The sequence below is a fragment of the Gopherus flavomarginatus genome, chromosome 3 (genome assembly GCF_025201925.1).
Source record: "Gopherus flavomarginatus isolate rGopFla2 chromosome 3, rGopFla2.mat.asm, whole genome shotgun sequence".
Lineage (NCBI taxonomy): Eukaryota > Metazoa > Chordata > Testudines > Testudinidae > Gopherus > Gopherus flavomarginatus.
Window position 1 is genome coordinate 283,433,759 of NC_066619.1, and position 24,843 is coordinate 283,458,601.

The 24,843-nt window shown below is 40.9% G+C and overlaps 1 protein-coding gene across 3 annotated transcripts in view; it reads left to right on the forward strand.

Moving 5' to 3' along the window:
- EXOC6B (exocyst complex component 6B) overlaps positions 1-24,843 on the forward strand; it is a 435,787-nt gene that overhangs the window by 303,973 nt on the left and 106,971 nt on the right. For all 3 annotated transcript variants that reach the window (XM_050943361.1, XM_050943362.1, XM_050943363.1), the window contains one exon: positions 8,904-9,045. In XM_050943361.1, the coding sequence (XP_050799318.1) occupies positions 8,904-9,045 (142 nt within the window). The remainder of the gene's footprint in view (positions 1-8,903; positions 9,046-24,843) is intronic.

Below are 24,843 nucleotides of genomic sequence, written 5' to 3' on the forward strand. Positions count from 1 at the left end.
TACCGTCGATTTGCGGCCACACTAACCCTAATCCGATATGATGATACCGATTTTAGTGCTACTCCTCTCGTTGGGGAGGATTACAGAAACCGATATAAAGAGCCCTTTATATCGATAGAAAGGGCCTCATAGTGTGGACGGGTACAGCGTTAAATCGGTTTAACACTGCTAAAATCGGTTTAAATGCGTAGTGTAGACCAGGCCTCAGACATCAAGTAAGAAACTTGCAGAAACTCAAGGTTAGCTTATCCATATTCGCTTCCAGTCTCATGAATCTGTGGTTTACTGCATCTCTCCCTGTTAGTAATGCTTCAACTGGTATTGTCTGTCTACCTAAGCCAAGGCTGAATTTTCCCGACTATAGTTTTTATTTCCAACGTATGGTGGCTGAACATACAAAATGGCTGCGGGTTATGCTAAGTCCATACAGAAGATGGCTGCAGGTCATTTTGGGTTCAGGACTCTTGTGACACTTGGAGCATGGATTCAATGCCGAGTCACGGAAGGAGCACCACATACTGAACTGCCACCAACGTACCTCCTAAGGAACATAGGTGATAAGATAACAGTAGATGGTATGCATCCGACAAAGTGGGTATTCACCCACGAAAGCTCATGCTCCAGTACGTCTGTTAGTCTATAAGGTGCCACAGGACACTTTGCTGCTTTTACAGATGTAGACTAACACGGCTACCCCTCTGATAGTAGATGGTGGTATGGCTATGGTATAGCTGGCAAGATGAGCTTCATGGCAAAATACCTGATGAATGTCCCAGGGCAGTTCAGATCACCACCTTCCATCTACATAGAGAGAGAAAACTTCAGAAATGGTTTTCAAACATTCAAACGTTATCTTTCGTAGCATCCAGAACAGAAGAGCACTTGTCATCTAATGGACTTTAAATGGTTCTGGGATTCAGGACACCTAGGTTCTGTTCCCAGCTCTGCCTGCAACTCTCACTATATAGCTTTAGGCAAGTTTCTCAGCTTCTGTGTGCTTCAGTTATGCCATGTGTAAAATGTAGATGACTGGTCTTCTCCTCCTCTGTAAAGATCTTTGAGAATTACAGTGGAAAGTTCTGTAAGGGCTCAGTCTTGCCCCGCTGACTTCAATGGCAGTTGGATCTGGCCTGACAGGTACAAAGTATTATTATTTGTATTTCTCATTAAAGAATAATGCCCTTAACCTGATTTCCTTGTAAAACAGAGCGAGAGAGCACGTTACATTTTTTAAATGATCTCATGTTTCAAAATGTTGGCCCCGATGTACAACTTACCGCTGTCTGTCCTTTCTGACAGCTTTGTTTATATCTGTCAATTAAAGCTAGAATGAAATTGTGAACAAATAGAGCTGAATTGCCAGTGCATAATAAAACCCAAGTGACTGTTCTCAATAATGAAGAAAAATAGCACTGAAATAGTTTTGTGATTACCACTATGTTTAGAAATGAGAAATTAGCGCAAGTGATCTTTAAATCACTGACTGTGTCAAAACGGTACAAATACATGATAAAATGTAAAAGGCTTTGGCTCTACCTGACATAAGAGTTCCCGTGTTTCATGTTAATTTTAATAAAGCTGTTTGTTTTGAGGTGAGTAATGAATGCTCATGGACACTGGGAACAGCAATAAACAATGGGAGACATATATATTTCCTCCATAATGGATAGACCAACATCTTACCAAAAGGAAAATCCCCCTGCAGAAGATGAATGAAACCCAACAATGGTTGTCGCTTTCAAGATATATTAAGATTATACTGATTAATTTTAAAAACAGATTATTCTAAAACTGTCAGGAAAACTTACTAGTGCAAGTGTTAAAATCTACTTGCCTGTCCTGACTACAGTGAGGAAAATAACTCATGATATTTTGCTCAACCATCAGAAAAACCCAAATTCTCTCCCCATTTGGGAAAGTGAATAGAATTTTGGAAAGCTGCCATAAAAACTAGCTGTTCTGTAAGTATGTCTCTGTTTTTATTAAAACATATATATTTAATGTTCTTGCTCCTGCATTTGTTAAACAGTGATTGATGATGATAATTCTTAGATGATTTCATTGTCCAGTCATGTAAAATTGTATCTAAAAATTATACAAATTTGGAGAACTTTTATATAGAAGAACTTCAGCCATCTGTGGAGTCAAACACAGCAACTTTTGAACACTATATAGCAGTACTACAAACCAGTTTAGGGCAGGAAATGAAGCAAAATGTTGCATGCAACTGAAATTGATGGAGGTATCCAGGTAGGAAAAAAAGTGTCACAAGGTCTTTAATGACCAGAAGTTGAAATATTTGAAATGTGCCCCTCCAGCAGCACAGAACGCATTACTGTGCTGAGGCATTGGTTCAATTCTGAATCACAAGGTCGAGTGCTACCTATTGAATTGCTAATACCATTTCCTTTAGCATCTTGAACCTGCTTAATCTGTGAGTTCTGCAATTTAGGCACAAGCTAGTATGAGAGCAAAATATTAGTTTCTATGGATTAACAGAACGTCATAGTCGTAAAATAGTTCGTATACATAGATAACACTATTAAAACATTAATTAAGTCTACGCATTGACCTCACAAAATCAGATTTTGTTTCTTTGGCAGCTTCTCAATCATACTGAGATTTGCTAAAATACTCCATCATACACAGTAATACATGCCTTTTTCATTTCTCAGCTATACGACAGCAATGTTATCTGCCTGGGCATGAAACCATCAGCCTTTGGGGAATTCCAGCTACTTCAGAACATGGCAGCATAGTTCCTCAGCAACACAGGCCTGTGCAAGTATATTAGAGCTATTGTCCACTCTACACTAGCGTCTCTGAGATGCCAAACTCAAGGCATTAGGTCTTATCTTCAGGCATGTTCTGGCCCAAGGACATCTTAAAAAGTCACATGAAGCTCCAGGATGAGGACAATAGTCAGCTCGACTCCTCATGCAGAGTGGAACTGACTGCCACAAAGGTTAAGCTTGTCTGTGCAATGACTCTCTGGAATGAAGGAACTCAGGATTGAAAACCATCCCCAACTCAACACTGTTCACTCCAAGTGCAAGGTGCACTTCTTTGATCAGTCTTTTGTTAATAGCACAGAGTGTGCGTGTGTGTGTGTATATGTATGTGTGTGTATATATGTATATAAAAAATAGCTTTTTTTTTTAAATATCCGCACGGTTTCCTCATAGAGAGAGGAAGAGAGAAGAAAAAAGCCATGTAACAGATATTAATCAGGTTATATAGGACATTTCTGGCAGGCACTCGACTACCGTGGTGATAAAGGCTGTAGAAGAATCTGAACAGAATACTGTGGAGCAGCAATGGGATTGAAGTCACCTCATATCACTTCTTGAGGACTCCTGTGGCCAAAGAAGTGACTTGGCAGGCTCTAAAGAGAGCTTCGTCTTGCTTTTCTTAGCCAGAGAAGGTTTGAAATGTAGAGTGGCAGTGAATCTTCAATTGATACAAAAAACCCTAAAAACTAACCCTGCGCCCATTAAAATTAAGTGGAAGTTTTGCCGCTGGGAGTTGAAAAGTAGCTGGAAAACCTGAGAACAAACCAGGCAAGCAAAACTGGTTAGATTATTAAAGAAAGCACCTCAAGAAAAAATGCATTAGATTGATACTATGGGGTATGATAAATGTGCAGGGAAAGGAAACTTACTTGCCCCACTTTGTTGCTTTGGTCTGTAGAACATGGCGTCCTTGGACGTCTGCTTAGCGGTTAACATTGCCCTGTAGTGGGTGGGGAAATCTGTTTGCCCACCAGAACACCCTATCCACATCTATCTTCTGGTGCAATGTCCTTCTCAGCCTTAGGATCTTAGTAAAGCCTCAAGGAAAGCTCTCAGTGCTCCCTTTTCTAAAAGCCTCAGGTGGGTTGCTTATAGTATTTTCTCTATTCTAGTGGTAGCTTTCCTGTTAGCTGGTATTTCAGCCAGATGAATGGCATCCAACTCCCAATGACCTGCATGTCCTTGACCATATTCCGTAAGGAAAGCTTGGTTTTTCAGCCCCTCGCTAAATTTCTGTTAACGTTTGTTTTTTTTCCGCCTCTATCAGACCATTTCCTTACCATTATTTTCCTTCATAATTTCCATCATAATTCTTCAGAAGTAGATGAAATTCAGACTCTGACAAACAGATCCCTGGTTTTCCTGTTGAAAGAACAAACCTTTTTCATATCATGGGAGTTGAAGAGTAGCTGGAGAATCTGAGAACAAAGTCTGAAGGAACTGGGTATGCTTAGTTTGGGAAAGAGGAGGTTAAGGTGGGGGACATGATAACGGTCTTCAAATACTTGAAAAAGATGGAGAAAAGTTCTCTCTTGCCACAGAGGGTAGGACAAGAAGCAATGCGTTTTTAAGGTCAGGCTTGACAAAGCCTGGGCTTGAGTGATTTAGCTGGGGATTGGGCCTGCTTTGAGCAGGGGGTTGGATGAGATGACCTCCTAAGGTCCCTTCCAACCCTGATATTCTATGATTTTATGATTCATAGCAGATTTTGATTAAATCTCAGGAAAAACTTCCTTAACTGTAAGAACTGTAGGAGAATGGTGCAGACTGCCGTGAGGGATTGTGGAAGCTCCTTCATTGGAGGTTTTCAAAAAGAGGCTGGATAGCATGTGTCTTGGATGGTTTAGACACAACAAATTCTGCATCTTGGCAGGAGGTTAGACTAGATGACCCTTGTGGTCCCTCTCAGCCCTATGATTCTGTGATTCTACCTTGCTCCCACATCATGTCTGTTTTCATCTTTTGGGATTCTGCAGGCTAAATTATGTTGTCAGTTACACCACTGCAACTCCATTGACATCAGTGGGGTTGTAGAGATGTACACTAGTCATGATTTGGCTAATGCATTAGATAGAGAAAAGTCAAGCTCGCTCTCACAGCTGTGTTGACTAGAAGAATTTTGTGATTGGGGTTTTTGGTTAAGGAAAGTATGAGCAGCTATGCATGAAAATGTCCATGAAGAGCCTATCTGTTGGTTGAGGAAGATGCCAATTTTACATACGCGATAGCCACTTTTCAGGAGGAAAACAGCATTGTAAATTATAATATTCAATATTTTAATGTTTTAGCTCTGATTATTATTTACATTGAAAAAAAATTAAAAATAATGCCACTCTGAACAAAATGGCTTATTCAAATCTTGTCAAATTATTAAACAGTTAATTGAACAAGTTATTAAACCATCAGTTTGTAAGCACCTAGAAGATGAGTGATAAGTAACACCCAACATGGGTTTGTCAAGGACATTTCTTGCTAAACCATCCTAGTTTCCTTCTTTGACAGTGTTACTGGCCTGATGGATTAAGAGCAAAAGCCGTAGTTGGATAGATGTGATATGTCTTGATTTCAGGAAGGCTTTTGACACAGTCCCACATGACATTCTCATAAGCAAACTAGGAAATGGTAGTCTAGATGAAATTACTATAAAATGGTTGCAAAACTGATCGAAAGACCATACTAAAAGAGTAGTTATCAATACTTTGCTGTCAAACTGGGAAGGGGAGAATGTATCTAGTGAGGTTCTGCAAGTGTCTCTCCTGGGTCCAAGACTATTCAATATTTTCATTGATGACTTAGATAAAGGAGTGGAGTGTATGCTTATAACATTTGTGGATGTCACCAAGCTGGGGGGGTTGCAAGTTTAATGAGTCAACAATGTGATACTGTTACAGAAAAGGCTAATATTTAGGGTATAGTAACATGGGAGGTAATTATCCTGCTCTACTCAGCACTGGTGAGACCTCAGTTGGAGTGCTGTGTCTGTAGGACACCCCAAGCACTATCCCAGTGCAGCCTCTGTTACCTTTTTTCCTCAGTGATTTTGACCACAGATTCCATTTGATCCATTTAATCACGTCTAATTTCTTTACTGTCTACCCCATCATGAATATATAGTGTGCTTCATGACGTTTATGTTTATTTCTGTCTTTCCTGAACAGCACATACCCTTCAATGCCTGTATTCCAGTCATGACTATTATTCTACCATGTTTCTCTTATCCCCATAATATCTGGTTTACTTCCTGCACCACCAGTAGTTCTAGTTCATCCCTTTTGTTCCCCTGGCTCCTTACATTAGTATGCAAGCATTTTAGTAGTTTGTGCTTGGCTTTGCCCAGATTACTAACTGCAGGGGGGTGTTAACTGGCCTCTTCACCTTGAACGGTCCCTTAAAATATGTGTTAACTACTTAGGCTCAGCAATTTGTTCCAGTTTGTATATAGCTGTGACCCTCCGAGTACGTTTCCCAGACCCGAAGAAGAGCTTGAAAACTTATATCTCTCACCAGCAGAAGTTGGTCCAATAAAAGATGTTACCTCACCCACCTGGTCTCTCTAAAATCCTGGGAGCAGCACTGCTACAGCACCGCTGCATACGATTAACTCCAGTCATTTTACTGCCAGTATCACCTATCTGACCTTTCCAGGCAGTTGTACCTGGCACTATCTTTCCTGTGTTGAGATCTCAACTGTTCTTCAAGAATGAAATTTAATTGGCAAGGCCTAAAGAAAGTACATGTTGGAAATAATAGTTAAATATTTAATAAGAATTTTCTCTGTAGTTCCTGTAGCAGCTGAAGCTAATAGCAATTTACGTTTTTAATAATATACTCACAAATCTCAAGAGGTTTAAGTAGTTGGTAAAAAATTACCTTACAACTTTTACAGACTATTAAACTGAGCAGTAAAAAGGAATGCAACAAAACAGTCAGTGTTACCATCCCTAAATCCTGTTGCACAAATAATCGTACTTAAGTTTCATAGAGGGTTTTTCATCCATAATTTTCAAATTGCCTTTCTTTAAAAGATAAGCGTCATTCCTATTTTACAAATATTGGCACAGGCACAAGGGAGCTGAAGGTAATGTGGGGGACAATATATGTGGCGTAGCTGGTGGCATGAAAGAGGATTCAGTAAGAAACAAGATCAGAGTTTTAGGTCTTTTCTACATGAGGAAGTTTATATACGTCGTGGTACCAGTGTATTTATACTGTGCTATAAGCAATTTTACTTGTAAATTTCCATGTGTGTAAAAGCCCTAAAACTCTGATCCTGTTTCTTATTGAATCCTCCTTCATTCCACCAAGAAACAGGATTAGAGATTTAGGGCTTTTCTACACAAGAAAGTTTACTGGGATAGCTATACCAATATAATGATACTGTGCTTTAAGCAATGATACCAGTAAAGCTATGGCAGTATATCTCCCCGTGTGGACATCTCTCTTTCAGGTTCTAGAGTTCCCTTTTCAGTGTAGTTTGTCTCTCTGGAAATGGTTTAAGTGGAACCAAAAAAGGCACTCTGAATCCTGAGAGAGAGCATCCCCATGGGACTTACACTGACACATCTCTACTGATATAATTAGACCAGTAAATTTCCCCATGCAGAGACCCCTGAAACTGGGGGGGAGTTGTGGCTAAACCGAAAGCCCAGGAAATGGGTCATATTTTGTGTTTTTGAGTTTAAATTGTGTATATGTGCAAGAGGAATAATTCCTAACTAATATGAGAAAATCCTAATGGAGTATAGGCAGGATTGGATCTTTATCGGAGCCGTCTTGGCCACTTGTACTTGCTGTCATTTGTTTTTCATGCTGGAGCTAAGGAAGTTAGTGTCCGCACAGGTTTTAAAATGTCTGCACCGAGCACTTTGCTTTGCTTTACTGCACAGCAGCAGTCACTGCTGCCCTCACATAATAATGGCTGAGTTACTTTTCCTCCCTGTAGGCATCACCAGTTAATTAATCACTGGTGAATTAGATGTGGTTTAAGGGGAGCAGAATGTTGATAATCACATTCCCTAGTGTGGGACAAGACAGGAGATGCAGCCAACTGCCTCGGATTCCCCCTGGGGAGTGATTCTATCAGGATAACCACAGCTATTTCAATTACCTTGTTCCTTCGATGACATTTCCTTCAGCTCGCACCTTGTTTGTGTCTGCAAGGAACCTAGATAGCATCAGAAGAAGGCTGAAGAGCACTAAGCTTGCTAGAGCCAGTCTTTAGTATGGACTTCATTTTTACAGCTATAGACAGTAGGAGTGTGTACGCCCTGCAGTGGGCCACAGGCTTACCTCCACTCTGCTTCTCATCCAAACTGGTGCCTGAGAACGGTGCCAGAGCCGCACCATAATATAGATTCCATGTGGTATCTGGGCACTAGGCCTAGCTCCTCTCCCACTGAAATCAATAGTAAAACTCCTGTTGATTTTAATACAAACGGAGTTAGGCCATTACTAAACATTTTTGAAAATCCCACTCTGCATATCTTCAGATACTGGTTCATTTGTTGATTTGAGTTTGCAGTACTAATGAATACAGTTAGTGCTATTGTTTTTGGCCTAGGAACTCAGTAAATTCTCTAAAGCATGCAGTTTTCAAGAAAGATGATGTGCAAAATAAGCTTATGTTATAACTTGTACCCATTAGCTGTTGGGCATTGCTTAGGTATTCTTAGCGTATGTACAACATGCCTTAGATGGCACGTGACCAGGATTCATCATCGAATTCGGTCCGCTGGTTGGATCGTTAGCTGTCTGGGCCAGGCTGAGTACTGATGGGGAGTGCAACATGAACGCTGATCCATGACTGATAGAGAGGCGCTGAATGCACTAAACACAATGGTCTTCAGCTTTGAGGCTCTGAGCTTCTCTTAGGTGGTCTTTTCTGTCATGCAGGATCTAGCCCTGCTGTAGCTTCTTTAAAGTTATTAAAAAGGAATTCTTTTAATGAGGATCATTACAATAAGGTTTCATATGTCTGGGAACCATATCAATACCAAGTACCAGAGGGGACTCTTTCAGCTGGGTGGAATGTACATACTTTTTGATTAAACAGGTTGGTCCCATTGGATCCTGTGCATCATTTTCCTTAATGATTTCCCTTTTATTTTTCAGGGTAAGGTGGCTCAGACTGCATGTATGTCTGCATGCAAACACTTATCTACTTCACTGATGCAGCTGCTGCTAGAAGCTGAAGTGAGGCAGCTTACATTGGGGGCCTTACAGCAGTTCAACCTGGATGTAGAGGAGTGTGAACGTAAGGCACAAAATCATTCCATTTATCCTGTTGTACCGTGTTTAGTCGTTGGGCACTGGGGCTTGCTGCTAGGACAGTGGTGGTTCTTGGGTAGATCTTGAAGATCTACTGACAGGAAGCAACTGTTTGTTTTGCAGTAGTGCTTTCCAGCCCCACAGGAAGACACCGTCCCTGCCTTGTAGGAGCATACATTTAAAAATGGAGAGGAGAGGGGATGTAAAATGTGATCAGGGTGATGATAGGCGTGGACTGAAAATATGCTATTGAAGCAACTTCTGTACTGGGGTAACACGCTTCTTGGCCTGACCTTTAAAGTCTTCATTTTCCGCAGTGTCCCTTTCTATTTTGTTGTCTAAAGTATAGCCAGTTGCTTGACTACACTTGTGGTTTGTCGTTAAGAATGTGTAAGAGAACAAATAACTGAAATGCCAAATGTATTTCAAAGACAAAGCGGTACAGTAGAGAACGGAGAGAGTTCCTACTTTACCATTCCTTCTGGGAAGCAGTTCTCAAAGTGTTCAGTTTGCCTGAAACAGAAACTGTGCCTCAAAAAATATGCCTTTAAACTTGCTCTATCTATAGTAGGGTTGTTTGCGGGTGTAGATAGCACTCTGCACCCAAGACTTAACCCACCAACCAGCTTTTTTTTTTTTGTTTTCTTGTATCCACCAGTTTCTTCCTTATCTCTGTTTTAAATGCTGCATTCCAGGTACCAGTTAGACCACAGAGGTACATCCCAACCTGTACTAGGACACACCATTCAGGCATCTTGCCTTTCACAGGGTATCTGCCCATGCCACTGCTGACTTCAGCTGTGCAGAGGTTTATGGGTATTACTTTTTACATGAATGGAAGTGAACAACATTGTGGGAAAGGCGTAATATCATTTATGAACATAACTGCCCGTGTGCTGTATGTACCACAATAATAATGTGGTGTGTGCTATGCCTAATATGTATATATTTGGCTAACAATTTGCATTTACTTTCCTATTTGTCCTTTGAAAAACAGTATTTCACTGTTGTTCAATGGCATTCACCTGGCAGGGCAAAAAATTCTCTGAAGGACAAGCTGTGGAAGCCCAATTGCTTGGAGTGTTTAAAACAAGACTAGGCAAAACAACTAGAAATTATGCTGTAGGGACTAGTCCTGCGTTGGCAAGGAAATGGGCTAGTCACCTGATAGGTCTTTCTTCTTTCTAGCCTGTTTGAATCCATGACATTTGCATTCAGAATAAGTTGTGAACATTTTAAAAAATGTACTGAGTGATATAGCAGTAAGTGATATAAAGCACACGCCAAAGATTTACAGGCATAGATAATAGTTTAATCGTTCTCCTCATTAAGCGATTATGATGCTTTGCCTAATTATTCTCTGTAATGATTTGATTTCACAGTGAGGAGACTAGATAGGAGTAGACCTAGACTATATTGATGGTACGCAGCATAATTCTGCATATACCCTCTAAAAAGCCTTAGATCTTTCACTTAAAATGCACCTCTACCCTAAAAAAGTGACTTGGTGAAAATGACATTGCAGGATTAAGTAATCACTGTATCCCACTGATTTCAATGTATAGTTTGTTCTGTTAGCAAAGTAAGATTTCTCTAGCTGCCAGCCCCACAAAATTCAACTTGGGCTGTGATGCTCCATCTCTATTCTTTCCTTCTCATGCATCATCCCTACAGTAATGGGCTTTTTCCAGACCAGATTATGCTCTGTGCAACCCTATTGACCTATTAATTTAAGGTTAAGGATTTACACAGAGAGCAGAATTTGCCCCTATATCAAGCTTAAGGTTTCTTGAGATGCAGTGCAGTGTCAGTGAAACAGGTACAATGTGAATGTTCAGGTGTCACGTGAATGGGTGGGGATCTATATACATCAGAGACTGAATCCTGATGTCCTTACTGAACTCTTATTCAGAAAAACTTCCTGTAAAGACCATTTCAGTTTGCCTGGCTAAAAACTGGGTGTAAACATTGCATTAGGCCCAAAGCCTTATCCAAGTAATTCATTATCTTGGTATACACAGGAGTTAGTAAAATGAAGTGAAGAACCGATGGAACCATTTTGTTTCCTTCATAGCGGAGGTAAAATACTGTGCACATGCTCCATGGACATTTTTTCCAAGTTAAAGTATAAGGATATTTTCAAATCATTTATGAATATACAAAAATTCACCATTTTGCAGTACAGACTAATTTTCTGTGAAATTTTGTATTATAAAATCAAGCAATTGTTCAGTCAGAGGATCCAGACACAAGACCTGAAACCTCGTCCCAGATTTTCTGCAACTGCAGCGGCAAGATGTTTTAACAAAGCCACTAGGGTTTTTAGGAGAAAATTACTGCCTCAGAGTGATAATTTATATGCCAACTTTCAGCTCCATACCATGTAATGTATCTGTCATTACATCCCTAGGCATTTGTGAAAATATCAAATGATCCACCTCTGCAGTAGATACACTGCTTGATGCAAATGTAAATTTCCTCTGCATGGGCTGATAAATAGTTGTTGTTTTTTAAAATTAACTTCAGAAACAAAAAACACAACTTGGGTTTGAAAATGCCACAAGTGAAAAATCAAAATACCCACCCCTGTGGCTCTCTTGCAACCCTGAAAGCCAGAAGGTTGATGTTAGGATTGGGAACGTGTCTTGGCAAAGTTCTGTGGCACAATCTCATTACAGCAGAGCCCTCCGAATTGGGACATTCTGTCAGTCCAGTGTTGCTCCCGTTAATGGCAGTTTTGCCACTGAGTTTGACTTCAGCGAGTAGTACCAGGTCCTGAGAAAATGTTGATTGCATTTCATGCTTATTATAATCTTTATTTGGTAACACCTTTATATAAAGAAATCAGAACTTGAAATGTCATTTCTCTTTAAGTGAGTACCATTTGATACTGTCCAAATGTTCCCGTTAAACACAAATGTTGCTAAGACTGTTTCAATTAATCAGCAACCATTGACATTCACTATCAAGGTTAAATAAGTTCCCTGGCTGGTTACCCAGTTAAGTTTCTTCTGTCTGAGGGCCTGATCCTTAACGTTTTCCTAATTCTCAACATTCTTATTTGCATCCTCCTTGGAGAAGGATCTGGCCCAAAGCAGTGTGAACCGTATCTGAATTTTGCAACAGTTCCACACATAAAAGTCTAGTAACGGTTATGGCCCTGAAAAAGTTGTCTTCAATCCCAAATTATCAACATCTGGGTTCGTGGAGGGCCAGTCTACGCTGCTGAAAATAATGTGAAGCGTCTGTCATTAATAATAGTTTAGCTTTCTTTTGCTTGGCTGAAAATGGACTTCGTAACCCTGTCAAATTTTCTTCCCATTTGTTAACATGGGTCACTAAGCGGCAGCTTTTTTTTCCCTCTTAAAACCCCCAAACACTAAGGAAAATGGATGACATTTAATATAGGTTTTAAAAGCACGATTCCTTAAATTCCACGAGATCTGGAGGCAATTGTTCTGCGAGACAAAATCAGGAGCACTCAGACATTCAATAGCAGGTGCCGCCAACCTGAGCAGCAGGGGCAGGCGACCTGCTCCGCCCAACCAAGGCCTGAGATGCCATCTCAGTCAGGAAAATTGAGACAGATGCTGTTGCCCTGACCTTCCTATTCATCACTGTCAACCCTGCTGTTTGCCACTGAGAATGGTAAACGCAGACGTAGGTCATTCTTCCTTTTCGAAGACCAAAAGCCCTCTCTCCTATTTGTTTGTCTGGTGCTTTTGCTGACAGCGTGAATAATTTGAATCCTCCTCTGAGGAGCAGCCTGTCACGATTTTAATGCAACACTAAAAAACAAACAAAAATCAATCACTGGATAGCCAATGTACTAAGAAAATTAATTTGTTTGCGAGAATTCTGTCTACTTGTCAGTTCAGGTGCAAAGCTCAGCTTTATCATCTCCAGTAGTGATGCAGTTTGCCTTGTTCCTGTCCCTGCCCTCCACACCTGAAGTATTAATTACCCTCGTTATTTAATTAAGGGCTGGTTTTACAGATATGCAAAGCACACATCGCTCCCTTTGGCTTCAGTGGCATGGGATCTTGAGGTGTTAGAGTTTTCGTCCATGATCACATTTTTGAAAATGCCTAGTGTGTGTGTGTCTTCGCATAATATTAGGTACTGTACTGAAAAACATCTTCAGATCTGGAGAAGGAAGAAGAGGAGGAGGAGTTCTTCAGGTCTTTCCCCAGACCTGGAGAAGAGCTCTCTGTAGTTCAAAAACTGGACCCTTCCTCCAACAGACGTTAGTCCAGTAAAAGATATTACCCGCCTGCCTAGACCCAATAATCAGGCAGATGTTTAGGGCCAAGCACTGCACCACCAAACCCAGACATGATCATCGTGGAATTCCCAGTCTGTGCTACAAATTCTTCCTGAGAAGCAATGTACATAGCGTTTTTTGGATAGTGCTTTGTATGTTCAAAGCACTGAATATACCTTTTATTTATTTAAAAACCTTGGCAGAGAAAGCATTCTCAGGGCTTTAAATACATTTTAGTAAACATGAAAGGCCAAATCCTGCCACCTTACTCATGTGAGTAGTCGAATATATGTAGCAGGATTTCTGGTGTGAGCAAGGTAAGCAGGAATTGAGCTGCAAGGTTCTAATTGACATGTTAGGCTAGTGATTGGAGCGAAACCTGTGAATCATGAGATCTGTCATCCTGTGAATTGTCCCTCAAAGGAAGTGATGGGAACCACATTGCTTCAGACGTCTAAAAGTAGGTTGGACAAAGCACTGAAGAAAATGTTATAAGGAACCAGACCTACACATAAAGGTACATTGATTTTTTTTTTTCCCCCAGTTGCAAAGCTGTTTCCCAAGATGTATTAATTGCTGAAGAGTTCGAAGTTTTGTTCAGCTTTAACAGTGACATGTCTGCAGTTTGCAGAAGGTCACCAGTCACTTTGAAATGTTTTCCTATTATTACTAGTAATGATACTACCACTGCATTGCATTGTTAGCACCTTTTATATGAAGACATAAAAAGCCTTCACAAATAGTGCAAGGAAGTGTTATTGACTCCTTCTCATAACACAAGAGCTAGGGTCACCAAATGAAATTAATAGGCAGCAGATTTAAAACAAACAAAAGAAAGTATTCACACAACACGCAGTCAACCCGTGGAACTCTTTTCCAGAGGATGTTGTGAAGGCCAAGACTATAACAGGGTTCAAAATAGAGCTAGATAAGTTCGTGGAGGCTGGGTCCATCAATGGCTATTAGCCAGGATGAGCAGGGATGGTGTCCCTAGCCTCTGTTTGCCAGAAGCTGGGAATGGGTGACGGGATGGATCACTTGATGATTCTCTGTTCTGTTCATTCCCTCTGGGGCACCTGGCATTGGCCACTGTCAGAAGACAGGACACTGTGCTAGATGGACCTTTAGTCTGACCCAGTATGACTGTTCTTATCTCCATATTGTAAATTGAGCCACCGAGAAGTTAAGTGAGTTGCTCAAGGACACAGACAAGTGCTGTAGTAGTCAGAACTAAACCCAGGAGTCCAGTTCCAGTCTGTTTTTTTCTTTCTTTTTTTTTTAAGCAAAAACAAACAAACAAAGAAGCTGTGGACCCACAGATAGAACAGGAAATGCCCATGGTTATAGAAAAGTCATTTTTTTGTTGTTTTTGCAAAAGTCTCTATGTGCTGTCTTCAAGGACATTCTTATAACCTATAATTTTACAATGAGTTTGATATGTGGCTTTTAACCTACTTCTATGCCCACTATTCTTTTTTATGTTTTAGGACCCCCTGCTTTTTGATATTTTTCCAAACCTTGCATATCTCAGAGGTAGTTGGAACCACAAATGACCCAAATTTCGACATTGCGACAAAAAGAGAAAAGAAGGCTGTTGTTTTTCTTACAAAAGTATTTTTCACCAGTGTAACACAGTCCGTTGCTTGTTAAACCAGATTGTTTTTTACAATACTTACATCATAAAATAAACAATTCCATAATCTCTAAAGTCCTTTAACTGCTGATTTATGAGAAATTAAAAGGGCAGTAAAATTGTATTTTAAATTTCATTAAACTCCAATTTTTCATTCAAACCACTCCTGGGTATAGTCAATAAGACTAGGTGTACCAGCCAGCTTGAGGAACCCTGCAGCCCAGTAAGTAAGCATGCCAGAATGTGCCTATATTGATCCCAATGCAACTGTTTATCACCTCGTTCTTCACTATATTCACTGGCTCCATGGATTTTCTCACGTGGAAACCTTGTTATTCATTTAGCACTACAGCCTTCACCCAAAATATTATGTGCCCCCTCCCCTTGCTCATGTGCGGACTGCCAAGGTTTGTAACATGCAAAGCTAATAGTTTCCTGATGTTCTTTTAATCTTCGATGTATCATATTACTATTAATGGTGTCCCTAGCCTCTGTTTACCAGAAGCTGGGAATGGGGGACTGGGGATGGATCACTTGATGATTCCCTGTTCTGTTCATTCCCTCTGGGGCACCTGGCACTGGCCACTGTCAGAAGTGAGGATACTGGGCTAGATGGACCCTAAGCAGGGCCATTCTTATGTTCTTATGTATAGGTGATAGGCATTAATGATCTGGAAGAGGAATGAAGAGTGAAGTGGCAAATTTTGCAGATGATACAGTATTATTCAAGATAGTAAGTCCAGAGCAGATTGTGAGGAGTTACAGAGGGGTCTCATAAAACTCGATGACTGCGTAACAAAATGGCAGATGAACTTCAGTTTTGATAAGCACAAAGTAATTCACACTGGAAAAATAATCCCAACTGTACATATCCAATGATGGGTTATAAATTAGCTATTACATCCAAGAAAGAGATCTTGGAGTCACCATCAGTAGTTCTCTGAAAACATCTGCTCGGTGCACAGCAGCAGTCAAGAACTGTTAGGAAAGTGATAGAAAATAAGACAATGGAATTATATTTTTCTATATAAATCCATGGTTCTCCCACATCTTGAATACTGTGTCCTGTTCTTGTGTCCCCAGCTCAAAAAGGATATAGTGGAACTGGAAAAAAGTTCAGAGAAAGGCAATAAAGATGGTCCAGGGTTTGAAACATCTTCTGTATGAGGAGAGACTAAAAAGATTAGGGCTGTTCAACTTAGAAAAGAGATTACTAAGGGGAGGTTGTTAAAATCAAGGATGGTATGGAAAAAGTTAATAGGGAGGTGTTATTCACACAATACAAAACCAGAGGTCCTCTGATGAAATTAATAGGCAGCAGGTTTAATACGAACAAGAGGAAAGTACTTTTTCTCACAACTAATCTGTGGAACTTGTTTCCATGGGATAGTGTGATAGGTCCAAAATATAAATCAGTTGAGAATGGGATAAGTTCACAGAGGATAGGTCCATCAATGGCTATTAACCAAGATGGTCAGGGATGTAATCCCTTGCTTGGGGTGCCCCTAAACCTCTGACTGCCAGAAGCTGGGAGTAAAAGAAAGGGACGAATCATTCCTAATGCCCTGTTCTGTATGCTCCTCTTGAAGCTCTGGTATGGGCCACTGTCAGAGACAGGATATTGGGCAAGATGTTCCATGGTCTGACCCAGCTCTTATATTCTTATGAGCAGAGCATTTCGCAGAACAGATGAAGACAAATTCCTTCCTCTTAAGAGTTAGCGTTCTAGTCGCTGCATGCTATACTCACACCTTCCTTCCTGGCAATGGACACCATCATGGAGAATTTAATAAACCCTGTGTTTTGCTGGTAGAAGCTCTTTGCTTCCAACATCAAGAAAGTGATATAAAGATTTGACCCAAACATCTCTGCAGACAAATCCCACCTTAACTGATCCCAACCTCTCTGCATATGATAGATTCTACAGCATTTTGGTGAGGTCATTCCAATTGTTTTTCTCCAGAAAAGGGGGCTGGAATTTAATCTTTGTTACATTAGTGGCTAACAGCTCTCACCGACGTTGTGCTGGTTGAGGCCCCAATATGTAGTAAAGAAAACAGAGCCCCAGAGCGCTTATAGTTTGGATTATGACAATACATAACAGGTGCATGAACCAGACCAGTGAGGCAGGGCAAGGGAAAGGACAAGTTAACAGTAAGACAAGCATGTTTTGCATGATAAGTAGTGGTCTCCGCTCACCCCATTCCTAGCCAGTGTCAGGTGGTAGCGTTTTAGAGGCATCATGGCTTTTTTCATGGGAAAAGGTAGTTTAAGTCAAAATGCAGCCCTTCTACCAGGTAGTTCAGCTCTACTGATGATATACATGAGCTCTACAGGGATGATATACATCAGTACCATGTACTGGAACGTTCCCAGCTGAAACAGAGCTAAGCAGCAAGGTAAAACAAAGCAAAATCGACAAAAAATGCTTGTTTTTTCAGCATAAAATCTTACAAGGAGTATTAATTGCTCTCAGAGAATGTTATGCTAGGAAGACAAAACAGGAGCAAGTCCCTTCCCTTCCAACCTCAACCATTGAGGAACCATTCCTTTGGCTTCACATGTCACTGAAATAATTTGCTTTCTTCAGCACTAGTGTGAAATTACTGGTGTGTGTGGAGTCACAAAGGGAACACAGGTAGAATCCCTGGTCAGTAGAGGCAATGCCACCTTCTTCCACTGGGATTTTCCTCATGGGACCTTTCTTAAAGGATTGAAAAAATGCTACAGTGATAATGAAATGGTTCAGTGGTGTATTGATATATGTAAAAATTGCAAGTCACAATACAAACCCTTTCAGACCTTGCTCAAGAAAATCTTGGAAGCTTTGCAGACTCTTAAAGATAGATGGGCTTCTCTTTAGCAGTTTCATTTCCTTCCTCACCCAAGACCTCTTGTCTCCACTATATGCAACCCTCATTTGAGTCTTAACCTTGTACACTCCTCATTCCATCTATCCTGGAACCATTTTCTATCTCGTTCACCGACTTAGCCTTTCCATTTACTCATATGAGCTCTTCTCCTCCCCTTCCATGTCCTACATTTGTAAATCTACCTCTGCAGTGTTGCACATATGTACCACTACTTTCATTTCACCTCTGTTCTTATCCTCATCCATGCCTTCATCTCTTCTTATTTTCTCTACCGCTCCTGCCATCAGTCACAGCCACCCTCTATAGCTTACACCTCATTGACTTCTTCTCAGCGTGTCACATGTACCCCTCCGTACTTGCATCTTCTCCTTGGTTACTGGGCTTTCCTTTGTGTTTATCTGCTCATGGTCCTGTGCAACACACAAGGAGAGGATACCGGTTCTCACGTGCCTTTTCCTGAGACCTTGAATGGTTGAGTGGTTATGGGCTGTCTGCGTGAAATTACCCATACAAAAGTAGTTTTTTCTTAAAAAGAAGTTGTCTTAAAAACAGCAAGAACATGATAGTAAAACAAAGAGAAACAATCTGCATAACATCCCTACATGTGAACTTGTCATAAATTAAACCATATAATAAGGTATTGTCAGCTTAATTACAGTAAAATGAAAAGAAAACCGTACATCTCTATCAATCATTCACTTCTGACCGCTCTTGACACCACCTTTCCCTTCTGTGTCCCAAAGATCTTTCCTGGTTCCTGCCTTTTAAAGCTCCTAAGCCTATGTCAAATCCTTTGATGTTAAAGGGCTTCCAGAGTTCATTCCAGGCAGTCCTCCATCTCTGTGTCCCAGTTTTTCCCCAAGTAGTCCTTTGAAATACAGAACCACACAATTGGTGTTTGTAAACCTTTTCAGCCTCCTATTCAGGGGGGGAAAAGATCATTAGGGCTGCTAATTCACCTCTTCCAAATATTAAACATCTTAATTCATCAGAGAGCTTATCATCCGCTCTTTCCATTCCATGTATTTGTCTGGGTTTGGAAAAGTAACCTTTAGACATCCATAACTCAGTTCTTTCTATACATATGCCCAACATTATCTATTACTTATTGACAGATACCAGCCTTCCTGTCACAAAACTTCCAATTTCATCTGAAAACTTTTACTTTCTTGTACTTTAAAATGTCTGACAATCCAGCAGTGAGTTGTTGTTCTCTGCTGTTGTTGACGCAGCTCAGACCTGTCAGCATCTGAAGGCTCAGGCACACCCCTTTGAAACATCTGTCAGATTTGTTCTGCCTCTTGAAGTAAATGGAGTTCCAGGCTCTTCTTTGTCCGGAGCCTTAGAGGAATGGATGTTTTTATTGAATTTGATTCAGTTTGGCTCAATTTGATAACTTGGGGAGTGGGGGGTCATTCTCTGAAATTCTCACTACCTTGATAATTTGGCTGTTAAAAGGGAAATTCAGCAAAAAGTGTTGGGTTTGAAAGTCATTGAGGGAATTCAAGTTCAATATGGAAATTGTGAAATGAGTTATTGAAACTTTGGCCAAAGTTCCAGAAGCATACTTGCTATGCCTCTGTTCAGCCTTCTCATCATAATTTCTTACCTTTCTCCTCTTGTAAGGATCTCCAACTACAGAATAAGGCTTTGCATTTTGGTCTCACATATTACCCAAGGTATTTTACAAAATATTAATATCCCTACAGATGATCTTTACACATCTTAAACAATATCCTAATCATAGCTCATTCAAAAGAGAAAGCATTAAAGAATGTGGCACACACCATTCAGTTCCCTGAGAATTGTAGCTTGGTGTCATATTTTCCCAAAACACATGCCTACTTCACATCTGTAACCATTTCTGGAATCCTGTGTCCAGTTCTGGTGCCCATAATACAAGAAAGAGGTTGATAAGTTGGAGAGGGTTCAGAGAAGACCCATGAGAACGATTAAAGAACTAGTAAACATGTCTTATAGTGACGGACTCAGAGCTCAATCTGTTTAGTTTAACAAAGAGGTTAAAGGGTGACATGTTTACAGTCTAAAAGTATCTATATGAGGAAAAATATTCAATAATGGGCTCTTTAGTCTAGCTAAGAAAGTTGGTGTTGGTCCTTCTAAGCAGAGGGTAGGACTGGATGACCTCCTGAGGTCTCTTCCAACCCTAATCTTCCATAATTCTATGATTAACACAATCCAATATCTGGAAATTGAAGCTAGACAAATTGAGACTGGAAATAAGGCATATATTTTTAGCAGTGACGGTCATTAACCATTGCAACAATTTACAAAGGGTTGTGATGGCGCATCACTGATGATTTTTAAATCAAGATTGGGGGCTAATTTAGCTACAGCGGGTCAGGAAAAAGATCTTGGCATCATCGTGGATAGTTCTCTGAAGATGTCCATGCAGTGCGCAGAGGCTGTCAAAAAAGCAAACAGGATGTTAGGAATCATTAAAAAGTGGGTAGAGAATAAGACTGAGAATATATTATTGCCCTTATATAAATCCATGATACGTCCACATCTCGAATACTGTGTACAGATGTGGTCTCCTTACCTCAGAAAAGATATTCTAGCACTAGAAAAGGTTCAGAAAAGGGCAACTAAAATAATTAGGAGTTTGGAGAGGGTCCCATACGAGGAAGGATTAAAGAGGCTAGGACTCTTCAGCTTGGAAAAGAGGAGACTAAGGGGGGATATGATAGAGGTATATAAAATCATGAGTGATGTAGAGAAAGTGGATAAGGAAAAGTTATTTACTTATTCCCATAATACAAGAACTAGGGGTCACCAAATGAAATTAATAAGCAGCAGGTTTAAAACAAATAAAAGGAAGTTCTTCTTCATGCAGCGCACAGTCAACTTGTGGAACTCCTTACCTGAGGAGGTTGTGAAGGCTAGGACTATAACAATGTTTAAAAGAGAACTGGATAAATTCATGGTGGTTAAGTCCATAAATGGCTAATAGCCAGGATGGGTAAGGAATGGTGTCCCTGGCCTCTGTTCATCAGAGGATGGAGATGGATGGCAGGAGAGAGATCACTTGATCATTGCCTGTTAGCTTCACTCCCTCTGGGGCACCTGGCATTGGCCACTGTCGGTAGACAGATACTGGGCTAGATGGACCTTTGGTCTGACTCGGTACGGCCGTTCTTATGTTCTTATGTTTTTTTCTACAGGATATATTCTAGGAATGTTGCTGGGGGGGAAGTTCTATGGCCTATCTTCGAGAGGATACCTCACTCATCTAGATATTTGCCTAGTTTTACAACAGGCTACATAAAAAGCTCTGGCGAAGTCAGTGCAAACTAAAATTTCATATAGACAAAATAAGAAAGTAAGCGATTTTTCAGAAATAGCAAGCTGTGACACTTTTGTACTTTTATGTCTGATTTTGTAAGCATGTAGTTTTTAAATTAGGTGAAACTTGAGGTACACAAGATAAATCAGACTCCTGAAAGGGGTACAGTAGTCTGGAAGGGTTGAGAACCACTACTCTAAAATATCAAGAAGGAAAGAGACATCTGACAAAGTGAATATTCACCCATGAAAGCTTATACATCTGTTAGTCTGTAAGGTGCCACAGGACTCTTTGTTGCTTTTTACTGATCCAGACTAACACAGCTACCCCTCTGATACTTGACTCCATAATTAGAGTTTCCTTTTGGCTGAGTAATCCTTGGTTTTAGGAGCTGCTAGCCCAGAGGTGGGCAAACTACGGCCCACAGGCCACATCTGGCCTGCAGTACCGTCCTGCCCGGCTCTTGAGCTCCCAGCCGGGGAGGCTAGCCCCCAGGCACTCCCCCACAGCCTGAGTTCGCCGTGCCGCCAGAGCTCTGGGTGGTGAGACTGCAACAGCCACTGGATGTCGTATATTAAATTGCTCCCCATAGGAATGTGCTACTCGCGGAGCACCAGGACTGGCTGCTGTAAGTAGTACCCTGTAAGTAGCACATTCCTACCAGGAGCAATTTCATACACTACACCAGCCCTACATAGTTTCAGAACCTCGGTGTGGCCCTCAGGCCAAAAAGTTTGCCCACCTCTGTGCTAGCCCTATCAGTGCGCCTTCTAATACTGCTTTCTCACCAGCCAGATCTTTTACACCAGAGTCAGACCCTAAATTCAGAAGCACCAAAACTACACTCAGGGCTCCATTTGTCGCTGCATCCATCTTTTAATCTTTATCCTTGGGGCAAATATCATAGTCTTTTGGAGGAGAATGAGAGACCAGTGTTTGCGTTAACACTAACAGATGTACCAACCTTAGGGATGAGAGTGATTTCATTGCCACTTAGAGCAACTGAGAGGATTCTACGATGAACTAAAACTGCCTGTAATTCCTGCATGTGCAAACAGACGACACTCATTAATAGTTAGACATCCTTTGAGGAATTACCAGTCTGCCATATAATTTTACTTCTCACTGGATGCTCAGATGTGTTAGTAGTGGGAAGGAGGGAAATGAGAAAGGAGGTGGTAGTGTTATAATTGTGTCTACAAGTTTACCCGAATTTTAAGGAAGTGGATAAATGTTCCAATCACACACAAATATTGACAGGAAAAGGTGTAAAAGGGAGATGGACTGAATTATTGTGAATAAAATGGCCTCTTGATATAACTCAGGGACTGTGTTAAGATCAATAAGAAAAATATGGGACTGAAAATCAATTAACTGAAATTAGGCCTAACTGGTGGACAAAATAATGAAAGGATGAGCTATTCAGCCCATCACTTCATTTTGGGGAGACTTTGGGGGAACTGGAGAACAAGCACAAAAATTACTGACTGAAAGAAGGGGAAGGAATGAGGTTCACCTTCATGGCTGCTAGCCCCACCATGGGACCCAGCATCCACTCTGACACCACTGGCCTTTGACATCCTGATCCTGAGAGACATCCTGACCAGACCAGGCCAGGAGAGCAATCCAGATGACATCACCTCCTCCACTGGCTCCAGCATAATCCCAAACACCACCTGAGATGTGAGAATTTCTCCCCTTCTCCCCCCTTCCCCCCACTGTGTCCTTTTCCTTCCTCTCCTTATTTCTTCTCTTTCCTATCCATCTTCTTTTTTTTGCTGTCTAATAAGAGTCTGGCTTAGCTGGCCAGTGCTGTATCTTCTGCAGCACTGGTGTGAGCAGGTGACACAAGAGGCAGCCAAAAGCAATGCCCCACAGAGCCTGATGCTGGGACAAGTTTGCCATGTCTCGGAATGGCTGATAAAACCATGTACTGTGGGACTGTGTTTTTCGAGCACTGAGGGTGGAAGTGAAAGTTAACACCAAAGACAGAAGTTGCATTTTCTGTCTTTGCTGTTCTCCCCTTTTGTGCGTGTTTGTCTTGACTTGTGTTCTAGGAAATGGGATTGGACTTTAACAGTATCTACAGCCCATCTCAACTCACTTCTCTTTCTCCCAAAAAGGGCAGTTAATACCATCTAAGGGACTGTCCAACAAACGGGTTTTCCTTATAAAATCCCTCTACAGCTAAAGGAAAAGGGAATAAGTCTTATGATTAAAATAAAAGCCTTATTTAATACTTTACTTGAACTAGTTTTACCTCTTTTTCCATATCTTTAACAAAAGGTTAAAAAGATTTTTAATGGCGTGTTTGCCCTGGTGCTAAGGAGGCTGAGGTCTCTGTATACCAAACCATGAACCTTGTTTAACACAGTTAAATATTGGACAGCGGCACAGTCATGTTAACACCTCTGACTCTTTGGACCCACATAGTCCATCAAAATTTATACAACAGTGAGTCTTGTGTGAAATGTCTATCTGTTCACTGGTACAGATAAACACATATACAATGATGACCAGGAAAAATGGTAGTGACTATGCAGTTTTCTTTGACATCCATTGAAGTGAATGGGATGCCTGGTACTTTTCAGCAGCATGGCTGTGTTTAGGGCCCTGATGAAGAAAAACTGTACTTTAATGGTGTCCTATTAGCCATTTGGGGGGGGGGGCACACTTTCTGTGAAAGCGGCAAAGAGTTCTGTGGCACATTATAGACTAACAAACGTATTGGAGCATGAGCTTTCGTGGGTGGATACCCACTTTGTTGGATGCATTCACCCACGAAAGCTCATGCTCCAGTACGTTCGTTAGTCTATAAGGTGCCACTTTTACAGATCCAGACTAACATGGCTACCCCTCTGATATTTGAGTTTCTGTGAACTAGCTGAAACAGGAGCCTCCCCTGTGTGGCAAGAAACTTTATTCATTCCCAATATCACTCCATTTTTCAGCATGGCCCAACTAACTGTCTTCAGCGCTTCTGGACCTGTGTATTCTTACCTGTCACCAATTCCTTTGCTAACACTGGATTCTACCAAGGGAGCTCTCTATCAACCAGTTCTGCTGTGTGTGGCATTTACCTCCAGCTGATTCCTGCTTTTAGCTTCTAGCAACTAAAATGTGCTTTGTTTTATATGTTCTAATCCACTGTATTTAGGCCATGTATTCAATTCCTGTTCTTTTTCTTTACGCATACATCCTCGTATTCCAGCACCTTCCTGCAGAATCTCAGGCAACCAAAGGATATGCAGCTTTGCTTGATTTGTTATTTATTCTCTCTAAGAGCATTGCAGACCTCCACACCACCTGCAGTGCTCCTCATCCTCCTCTTTACTGCTCCTTCAAGACTCCTCTCCAGTGAACTTTTCTCCTCCAAACTCATTCACGTTAACTTGACCCCCTAAGAGTTCTTTCCACCCTAACCCTAATCATCATCATCACTAATAAATTTATTCTACTACACCCAAAGTGAGAGATGTTTGTCTCACACACATAAGAGGGCAGTGAGTACTAGTAACAATGTGGTGGGATTAGAGAGAGAGGAAAGTTAGTGCACATGATTATTTTAAGTTACATGCACATCTCGATTTTTTTAATGAATGTGTGTAAATGTATGGTATACACTAAGGCATACCATGTATGTAGGTGTCCAAAATGTGTATAGATTATGCGTGTGTTCCTTTTTTCTGTGCAAATTTTTGCCCCCA